The sequence below is a fragment of the Aplidium turbinatum genome, chromosome 9, assembly GCF_918807975.1.
Source record: "Aplidium turbinatum chromosome 9, kaAplTurb1.1, whole genome shotgun sequence".
NCBI lineage: Eukaryota > Metazoa > Chordata > Ascidiacea > Aplousobranchia > Polyclinidae > Aplidium > Aplidium turbinatum.
This window is the reverse complement of record NC_137480.1, coordinates 22315551-22326889: the sequence shown is the minus strand read 5'-3', so window position 1 is coordinate 22326889 and position 11339 is coordinate 22315551. Positions and strand designations below refer to the sequence as shown.

The 11339-nt window shown below is 36.7% G+C and overlaps 1 protein-coding gene across 1 annotated transcript; it reads left to right on the top strand.

Annotated features, from left to right (window-relative positions):
• Positions 1 to 2242: 2242 nt before the first annotated feature.
• LOC145776807 (coadhesin-like) lies at positions 2243 to 10076 on the top strand. The gene is made up of 8 exons (XM_082588028.1): positions 2243 to 2334; positions 5637 to 6968; positions 7198 to 7260; positions 7660 to 7790; positions 8221 to 8457; positions 8612 to 8737; positions 9338 to 9460; positions 9997 to 10076. The coding sequence occupies exons 1-8, from the start codon at positions 2243 to 2245 to the stop codon at positions 10074 to 10076; spliced, it is 2184 nt and encodes a 727-aa protein (XP_082444154.1).
• Positions 10077 to 11339: the final 1263 nt, after the last annotated feature.

Below are 11339 nucleotides of genomic sequence, written 5' to 3'. Positions count from 1 at the left end.
AGAAATAAGTTTATTTCTGTTTCGAAAAAGCAAATATGAATTGTAAGCTACTGCACTTCCTTGTATAAATCTGTTATCCCAAAATAAGAAAATAACTTACTTTATAATGTTGTTTTTTTTTTTGTAAAAATTGATGCTGTTTACAGTAAACTGTTGTTTTAGCTACAATACAGTGTCCAATTCAATATTTTCAAAAAACTTTTTTAGAATAACTTTGCAACTACTTAAAAATAAACGTATTTCCTACAATTCATCGTTATTGCCATATTACCTCTTGGGGATCTGTGTAGATTTTGTGGGTGGAGACAATGCTTCAAGTGATTCCCAAATAGGCAAAACGATTATCAGCAATTCCTCAGGTTTCTTTTTTGATAACGTTATGATGATGCCACCACATCTTTAGCTTCTCTGTGGGTTTATTGACAATGCGAATACTTTTTCTACCATCACAAATTTGGACGCATCCATATAGCCTACCATTTGCATAGACTTTCCATACGTATTTGTTTCTCATCAAGCATGGCAGTCCATCTTTCTGCACTCCTGCGTTTTGTTTTAGTTTTTGAAATGTTTTTTACTTATTGACCTCCTTTTCAATGTCATAGTTAAATTCCGAAGAAATATCTAGGATCTCTGCTTCAAGTCACATTTAAATGTAACTTTTGTCATCTGATCGCATCTGTAAGAAGTGGCAGGTTATCATAAAATTTTTTATTGGTGAGTTCTTTGTGAGCAAGTTTATCAGTTTTAGCCCTGGTTTGACAAGAATGTCACTTTTTACTGTAAGTGTTTTGTAGATTTAATTGATTGTGGAAATCTTTTGCCTCGGACTGAGGAAGCTTCTTTGAGAGCTTAATCCTTGCAGTTTTGCATGCTTGGCTGACTATACTAACTCAAGCCCGGTCTATCGAGATTGACACATTAAACTATTGAACTTTCCGATTGTTGCACTGTAGTTGTCTGTGAAATATTCCATCCAATATGTGCTGCTAAATGAAACGCTATCCTTGAAATTCGTTGTTCAAATGCACACTCCGAGAATTGACCCAGCGCTGCTTGATCTTGAAGTTTTTTGGTTCGTGAAGTCAGTCTCTTAACTAACTGAACTATCGGGGCTGAGACGGAAGCTACCACATGGCCATGTCAAGATGCAGCAAGAAATAAAAGTTTTCATGCAAGAAATAATGCAAGAAATAAAAGTTTAAGGTGTTGGATATCGAAAGGGTGCGTATGTGTTATTCGATGCATTCCACTAATAACTCGTGTGGAATCTTTGCATATAGAACAGTTTCTTATACTTTTCATGTCATGCAGACGTTGAATCAATCTAAAAACGACCGACTTTTCTGTCTGGGTATGTAGCATCAACTAAATAAAACTTGAGTTAAACAATGTCCATGCCATAAACCAGCCATGACTTTTCTGTTCCCAAATGAGCGATACCGTCTGTGAAAACGAAACAACAAATCAGATTTTCTTTTTATGATAGCGACTACACTTTGGAAATCTACCAAATCGCAGTGCGAGTATATATAATGATGAAAAAGCAACCTCTTGCCAAACAAAAGTTACGCAGTCTTCAGCATACACTTGAAAATTTGTTAGACGTAGAATGTAGCTTACATAGCTTTGACTAGTGTTGTTAAATACAAATAGTTTTCTACTTTATGTGAACATAACAGTGATAATAATCCAAAGAAACTCTTTAATGTTAGATATTATAAATGCTTTGATTAATGCAATAGACAAATAAATGATTTAGAATGTTTAGTAACAAAATATAATTTTAGGAAGCCCTACAATATTTCTATTAATAAACTAAAAAGTGTAGAATTAGTGTAAAGGCGAAATATGAACCAGTGAGCTTTCCTTTAATCTCATCTAGCAGAAAACATAAAACATTTATGACCCCTTCATTGAGGTAGCCAGGAAACTTTTTTGTAGAAATTAAATTCACTCTGTATTTATTATCGTGCTCATGTGAACAAAGGAATAGTTAGTTAACGTACATGCCTATTTGTATCCTATAAATCAAAATCGAAAATCCTTTTACTATTCATGGAAGTAAATTCGTTCCGTTCATCTTACAAAGTATAGGCATGCAGGACGCATGAATTTATATTTTTGCTTTGTTCTTAACCTCATTCAGTCGTTGTATATGAAGATATATAATTATAGGATAAATGTGTTTTAGAGCATTGGAAACCTGCAGCAATATAGGCTTTAGTCGATAAACTAATTTATGAAAAATCAAAGTATGAAGTTTAAGTTGATATTGCTGATTCTTCTTGTTTGTTTGATTTCTTTCTCTTCTGCTTGGTGGAGACGAAGACGGTAAATAAACAAATAATAATAATAATAAAAATAATAATTTATATCTTATCACCTTTATCTGAGCTACCTGGGTGGGGACCTACAGGGATGGAGGAACCACGTGGGCCTCGTGGGCCTGGGCCCACCTACTTTATTTTCTGGGTGGGCCTGGCCCACCCACTTTTGAAAGCCAAATATTTTTGAAAAGGTAGCGAAAGATTTGACCAAGATAACCTGAAGTTTTTTGTGATATAGAGAAAGTAATTTTAGCTGCGGCAAGGGTAGAGGATGCAGCAACTTTGTCTCTAAATCTAAAAGAAGGCACTTAAACCAGGCTAGATGGGGATATTGATGTTATTTCTCTCGAAAACGAACTCAAGCTGTTAAAATAGATAAAACATTTACATAAATCTATCAAAACTGATACAGTTTTACCTGAAAATCCCTATGTTTAATGCTACTGCAAAAAGGTCTTTTTCGTTCCACAGACTGGTGAAAAATTACTTAAAAAGCAGATTAACCCAAGAGCACTTGAACCATAGGATGAACAGTTGAACACAATCACAAAAACTTGATCGATCAGGTTGATCTCACCTCAATTTGCCAAGAATTTATTGCTTTCAATGATCGTATTATTAACTTTTTTATCAAAAAATTTCAAGTGTAATACAATAGCAGTCATCTATATAGTCACAGTTGAAGAAACCTTATTGTTGTTTGATACCAGTAGGCCTATTATATTTGTATATTGGTGGTGCAGCTATTGTGTATGCACATAATACTGCAGACAGTTAGGCCTACTCCTGGATAACTTTGCTAACTGTTAAATATGTTTATGTACTACCAGTACCGGTACTCCTGGTATTGAAACTTTATGGTAATTAGCTGTGCATTGTTGATGCCAATATTATATTTGCATATTGGTGCTGCGGCTGTTACATATGCGCACAAGCCGCACAGTCCGCTGTATAATGCTGCAGATTATTTATCCCAGGTGGTATTATAACTGTGTGTGTATTGTTTCTTTTTTATTTGTGTGTTCATCGCCACATTTTGTACAGCACTGTAAAGCATAGAGAAATAAAACATAGTAACCTTAGCGGGTTTAACATACTTTATTACACACAAAAAATGTAACATAATTAAAATAAACTCAAACGTTTTCGACACGTAAGCCTACAACAAAGCAAACTCTCTACCAAAGCTTTATCACTATAAAGCAATTTAACAATTTTGTAAATATTTAGGCCAAATTGGGCCCAAAATGGAAACTTTTCGATCGTTGGTACAAAAGGAAATCATGTGAAGTCAATGTAAAAATGATATAGAGCATTTGGAATGCAGCAATGCTAAGGGGGGGTCTGGGGGGCGAAGCCCCCCAGAAGTTTGATTGACTTTGACTGCTGCGCCTCTGGGCCCACCTACTTTTAAAATGGTTCCTCCATCCCTGGGGACCTATATTCACTGTTGCGGTTGTATGAACTATAAAACCTTATCAGCTGTTGCAAAATTCTCCATTGGAAATGCAACATAGGAAACATCACAAATATTATACAATTTTTTTAATTAAGTACACTTAATAAGGTCTCTTTTATGTTAATTTATATATACAGTAGGCCATGTTATTTTTAGACGTGGTAACACAAATTCCTATGAGCTTGTATTGTTTTGCAAATTCTGGATTTAACAGTCTAGCGTCGGTCCACTTATAAGCTATTCAAACAACTCTTTTTTGCTGAAAAATTAAAGAACCAAATCTTTATCTAATTACTTAAGAATTAACTTAATCTTATTACCAGTATGTCTTAATATAAAATTAAATGAGCAGGAAACCTTTTGAATATTTGATGGCTTCAGTTTTAACATTTTGATGGTTTTGTTTTAAAGTTAAAAAAACATTAAAATGCGCGCCATATAAAATGATCTGATATGATCCGAGCCGCAGCTTCACTACCCCCGCCTGGTATATGGTAACTAAACGTTTGTGGATGAAATATGGGTAAAAGAGCATTGAGGAGTGACACAAGCACCAGTTTGAATAAAAAGTAAACGATTGTTTGCTTCTTTCTAAAAAATTCTTCTTCCATACTTAGTTTTAAATATGCATCGAGTTTTGTAAGTAGTTATTAAACAAAGTAGAATTTTCTGCTCTGTTGTTGATTACCAAGTCTTAATTACCAAGGTCGCCACAAACCGTTTTAATTATAAATGCTTATGCTTTGTGTGAAAAATAGCTTTAGTTTTTACTTCCACAGGCAATTATTCTTTTACATAAAGGACACAAGATGATGGCTGAAATACAACCAAACGCATTAATAATAAACTCTAAAACTACAACGCATTAATAGAATTTCTAAGGTATATAGTAAATATAATTTACGTTTGTAGCCTATACTATAAAAATATTAGTGGGAAGGCACTGAAATTATTTGATTATCGATTGTTCGAGCAAGAATACAAATTAATAGCCATTTTGTCTTGAGCATGGCGAAAAATAGACGACTTCGAATTCTTGGTTCATAATTGGCCGAGTCCTACTCCGACTCTGGCTTCAACTTTAATGGAGTTTTGAGGGTTGCTAGATTATTCTAAATTTTTGTCTTATTTCATGTTTTTTTAATTTAATTTCCCTGAAGGTGTGATCGAAATTAAAACAGCGACCTTTTCCAAAACTAACAAGAACAAACACTTCTATTTTCTGATGAAGTTTTAGAGCACAATGCGGACAACAAGAAACAATATTTAAAAATAATTGTAATCAAAAATTTTGTTGTTCATCGTTTTGTTTCAAGCCAGAGTAGGAATAAACTTTTTTTTAACGATTCTGACACCAGATATACCACAATCTCTACAGCTCAGACTCCCCAGCTCTGGCTTTGATGTTATTGTGATTGCACAGTCCATTGCAAATTATGCAGGAGATAGCTAGAAGCAGCAAATATGCATTCAATTATCGTGTAACCTCATCTAATTAATTTTGGCATGTCATTAAATGTCTTGCCAATACAGAAATGTGTGTTTTGAAGCGATGTCAAGTCAAGCGCCATCAAGTCAAGCGAAGTCAACATCGCCTCAAGCGTCGCGTAGACCCTCTCAACCAACAGCGTTGACAGGATGTCCACTAAGTGCTTCCGGACAAGAGCCTGTAACTCTTTCAAAAAGTCCGAAAGCTTGAAAAAGCACCGCGCATTCTTTGGATATCGTGGGATTTTTTTAAAAGTGTCTTAATTTTGAGTCTGAAGATGTAATTAGTACCGGACCCAAATAGTCCTTTCAACTCTCAGCTTTTCAGACTCTGCGTTATAATATTTTGATTTAAACAGGCGAAGGCGATGCGGTCGAGTTGATTGTCAATGGGGAAGTTGGAGCAGCTATGGGTCTTGTTCAGCTAGATGTGGAGGAGGCAGACAATCAAGATCACGATCAGTAGCCAGAGGAGCAAGTTGTGGAGGTTCTGGATGTTCAGGATCATCCACTTCATCTCGGTCATGTAACACACAATGCTGCCCTGTTAATTGCGTTTGGGGGTCATGGAGTAGCTATGGATCTTGTTCGGCTAGATGTGGTGGAGGACGACAAACTAAAACACGAAGTTACCGCGTTTCACCGAGATGTGGAGGTTCTTGCAGTGGTTCTTCTAGTTCATCTCGATCTTGTAACACACAATGCTGTCCTGTAAACTGTGTATGGAGATCTTGGGGCAGTTACGGTTCATGTTCAGCTTCATGTGGAGGAGGAACTCAAAGGAGGTCACGATCTGTAGTAACAAGTGCTAGATGTGGAGGAGGATGTAGTGGTTCTTCTAGTTCATCTCGATCTTGTAACACACAATGTTGTCCTGTGAATTGTAGATGGGCAGCTTGGGGTAACTACGGTACATGTTCAGCTTCATGTGGAGGCGGAACTCAAACGAGGTCACGATCGGTAGCAACGAGAGCAAGTTGTGGCGGATCCAAATGTTCTGGTTCTCCTACTTCATCTCGATCGTGCAACTCACAATGCTGTCCAGTGAATTGCAGATGGGGATCTTGGGGCAATTATGGTTTGTGTTCTGCCAGATGTGGTGGCGGAAGTCAAAGGAGGTCACGATCGGTAGCAACGAGAGCAAGTTGTGGCGGATCCAATTGTTCTGGTTCTTCTACTTCATCTCGATCGTGCAACTCACAATGCTGTCTAGTGAATTGCAGATGGGGATCTTGGGGTAACTACGGTACATGTTCAGCTACATGTGGAGGTGGAACTCAAGCAAGATCGAGGAGTGTTGCTTTAAAAGATAGTTGTGGTGGTTCTAAGTGTGCAGGACAAGCTCAAGAGTCAAGAAATTGCAACACAAGATGTTGTCCTGTGGATTGTAGATGGGGATCATGGGGTGCTTTTACTTCCTGTTCAGCAAGATGTGGAGGTGGAGAAATGGAAAGATCAAGAACCATACAAACTGCTGTCAAGTGTGGCGGAGTAAATTGTGTCGGTGAAGATACTGAAACAGAAACTTGTAATGACCAAAACTGTCCTATTGATTGTTCTTGGTCCGAGTGGACTGCATGGGAAGAATGTTCTGTGACTTGTGGAGGGGGATCACAATCACGAGGAAGAACGATTGACGTTCGAGAACAATATGGAGGCAAAACATGTTCTGGAAGTTACACCGAAATCAGGTGAATATTTGCAAACGTTTGATGTTTTTGTAAAATGTTTTTTTGATACAGTAGGTTTGTAGATACTTTTCTTATAATAAAACTATCAGGAAAGTTCATAGTAGTCATTGGAGAGCGTTCTGTTTCTTATCACGGAACTTCGACCGTGTTTTGTTGTCGTAACAAAATTGAATATTGTTTTGTGTAGAAAGAGTGAAAGTTATTAACCAACAGTGAATTTTGTTTACAGAACATGTAACGATGTTTGTTGTCCTGTGGATTGCGAATTTTCTCAGTGGTTGGAATGGGAAAGGTAAATTAAAAATGCATTTAGTCAATGTCTGAAGGAGACATTACGCATTTTATATGAGAGGTCTTAAGCCGCAACAGAAAATTTAAGTGCGTGGTATTAGCTACCCGGGCAAAATAATGTGCGCCACCCGGGCAAGATAAGTTTAAAGTAGTGACAGTATTGTAAATTTAGATCAAGATTCACTGTGTTTAAACATACAACTAGTGTAACCTTAAGATTTTTTTAAGTATTTGAAAGAAAAATGTCTCTTTTGCTTTTGCCAGGTCACCGGGAAAATACCACGGCTTTACCATAAAATAAATCAATATTGTTTTGATTTTAAATTAAACTGGTTTCAGATGTTTTGTATAAAATATAACAAAATTACAAACAAGCTACTTTACTTTTATTATGTTGTAGTTGTAGCAAATCGTGTGGTGATGGAAGCCAATCCAGACAACGTCGCATTGCAACAGAAGCCTCATGTGGTGGAAGCATTTGCATTGGAGAAACAGTTGAAGCTCAAGATTGCAACCTAAGATGCTGTCCAGGTTTGGCCATTTCGGCAATAGTTGTTCTTTATTTGTTTCAGTTTTCACATTTGAAGACATGATTTGAAGACATTAGTTAAATTCACCATTTTCTAAAATTGAGTTATCACCAAAAATATGTTGCAAAATGGTCAATGTGTGTACCACGCAAAATTTGATTTATAAAACCGCTTAATTTCGCTATTACATACGATGGGGTTTACATAGAAATAAAATATTAAAAAACGTTTAAAGAACTTTAACTTGTTTTATCTCATAAGTCGTTTTTGAACAAGTAGTTCTTTCACTCAAGTCCCTTATAGTTTACGTCAAACGACCAACAGTTCCTCCAGTAAAATTTTCTACTAGGTATCTTTGCAAAGATTTATATAAAATGACAAAAACTGTTTGTTGTTGATGGAATTATTAAAGCACAATATTTCCTATTTAGTTCATTGCGAAATGACTCAATGGACGGAATGGTCTAATTGTTCATCTAGTTGTGGACCAAATGGCATCGAGACACGATCGCGTTCCATTGCTGTGTCCCCCCAATGTGACGGATCACTTTGTCCAGAAAATACTGAAGAAGAAAAACCTTGCAACAGAATTTGTCACAATGAAGGATTGTTAAACGGCTCTCAGTGTCAATGTGATCCGGGATGGTCTGGCGAATGCTGTCAAGAAGGTAAAGTGTTGCCAATTCTAAAAGTTACTTCATAAAATTGCTGCTTCTACTGTACTTAGATCTGAACTAAATTTGTAATAAAATCATTACTGAAAGTTGCATCAAGTGCAAAGTGTATTACAACTTAAACGAAATTGATCATAGTAATATGCAGACAACAATGAATGTGAAAGAAATGGTCTCAATGACTGTCATCCTGAAGCACTGTGTAGCAATACAGATGGGAGCTACACTTGTACTTGCAGAGAAGGTTATTCTGGAAATGGTAAAGAATGCCAAAGTAAGTACATTTCTCAACAATTTGCTCATAAGTTTCATTCATTTTAATTGTTTTGCCATTTCCCAAGATAAGTATTAATTTGCATTTTATTGTCCAGAAAATTGTATATTGGTTTAAATTTCTACCCAAAGACAACAGTCATTCAATTGCTAATTGTTTGAATCTGCTTGTTGCATCTATCACTTGCTGGATGTGATGCCCTCAGCGTTCAGCTGTAAGATGGTAGGATGACGGTACTTGTCGACAGTGGAACTTCCGCGCTCTGAAAAAAGCGGTTCCCGTGAGGTCTTGCGCTGAGCGTTCTGGATCGAGGTTCGGTTTTGACAGTCTTCGTTTCGCATTTTTATGATGCTACTTACTGGGGGAGACCGCGTGAAGGTGACTGTTTTCCTCCCTCAAAGGTGGTAAAAGGCAGAGTCCATCAACCCCTGGAGTGGAAAAGAAGTTTCAAACGAAGAAAAAAACGATCTATCGCTTTTCTGGCAACTGTTGTATTTCAACTCTGAAATACGATAAATACGGTATATCAAATAACTGTAGACTTTAGGGAAAGTAAACGAAACGCTTAAGATTACAAAAAAAATCCTTTGCTGTTTACAGATGTAAATGAATGTTCTGCTAATCAGCATAACTGCCATCTTTTTGCCACATGCTCGGATATATCTGGTGGTTACACTTGTGATTGCCTGACAGGTTTTACTGGAAACGGATTTGATTGCGAAGGTAAAAGCAATTTTTGTAAAAAATTAACTTGCGGTTTATCTAACTTAAGATTTCACTGCATTATGCAAATTTACATCCAACGCATATAATTTTGCAATGGTTTCAACACTTTTTAAAAATAATAATGAAGTTTCACTTCCAAAGTCTAAAGTTAAGATAAATTTCTCTCTTTCTGTTTTTTTATTTTTTCGGACAACACAAGTAGGTTATCTTGTAATCACCTAACATTCAATTAAGAGAAACTCGGTTTCCAAATCAAGTCATGAAAGGACACGATTAGGGCAAACTGCATTGGAATTGGGTAATAATTTCATGTGATGTAAATTTTCATGTGAAGAAGAACGATCAGGACAAACGGTGTGATGGAATCGTTCGTACATTTTTTACTTGTTATTTTACTTGTTTGCTGATGTCATGCACATATCGTTAGTTCGTGTAACAAAAAATGAATAAAAATATGTGAAAACTGTTGTAAAACTATTAGTTCCCTTTTCTGATTGGTTGTGTTTAATTGATCTTGCGTGCTCTGTGCACAGTCGACGTGTTTGGCTTCTGGCGTGATTCGCGAAGCTCTTGTTCAACAGTTCTCTTTGTCCACTTTTCAGTTGTATTGTGAGGGTTGTGTAAAGTTTAGGTGCTAACTTTATGTTTATGTTTAGCTATGTTTTATAAAACCTTTGTTATGGTAATCCTATTAAGTAAATTAAATATGTCAATTTATAAAACATAGCTTTCAAAGAGATAAATAGAAGAAATGGATAAAGTGTTGAGACCAGACAAATTGGATATTGATCCAAGCGAGAAGGAAACAGAATGGGCATGGCAGCATTGGATAAGGACTTTTGAGACTTTCTTGGCGGTTTTGCCCCAAGAAAATTTAAACAAGTTGAGTGTTCTATTCAATTATGTATCTCCACGAGTGTATCGCTTTATTAGCAATACCACTTCGTACGAGGAAGCTAAGCTTCAACTTGAACAAATTTTCGTTCAGCCAAAAAACGAAATATATGCTCGCCATGTACTCGCAACTCGAAATCAACACAATTCCGAAACCATTGCCGCATACTTGCGTGCATTACAAGAGTTATGTAAAGACTGCAATTTTCGTCAAGTCTCAGGAAAAGAATACGAAAACGAATATATTAGAGATGCTTTCATAAGAGGAATACATTCTTCGTGGATCCGTCAGAGGCTCCTAGAAAACAAAACGCTTACTTTAAGTGAGATGACGGATCAAGCAAAATCCTTAGAAGCAGCTATAAATGATTCGCAATCTTATGCAACTCAGAACGCTATTAATGCCACCTATCCCGAAGAATCAGTCGTGGAAGATGTTTCTGAAAACACTTTGTCGGCCTCTATCAATAAGGAACAGTGTATGTTTTGTGGGAGAGCAAGACATTGCAGATCTGTTTGTCCAGCTAAAGAAGCACATTGCTTTAATTGCCAGAAATTAGGACATTTTGCTAATGTGTGTCGTGCAAAGAAAAGTGTTAATGTTATGAAAACTAAACCAACTAAAATATCTGCTTCCATTTCTTATTCTACAATCGGAGCAAGTTTCAAACAGTACCCTGCACCAAGATGTACATTGGGATCTGTCAAAGGTTTTGTTCCTAGTTCTCTTTCAAAGGCGGCGGCCCCTGTTGTACTGAGCGACAAAACTGTTTCTGCGTTGTTTGACAGCGGAAGTTCTGAGAGTTTCATTCACCCTCGCATCGTAAAGTCCCTCAATCTCAATTTGGTCCCACAAAGGAACACTATAGCTTTGGCGTCTTCGAAATGTTCCGCTGAACTTTTGGGTTATGTGACAGTAGACGTCTCCTACCAGAACCACGTATACCCAGGTATGAAGCTCGGTGTTCTTGACGCCTTATGC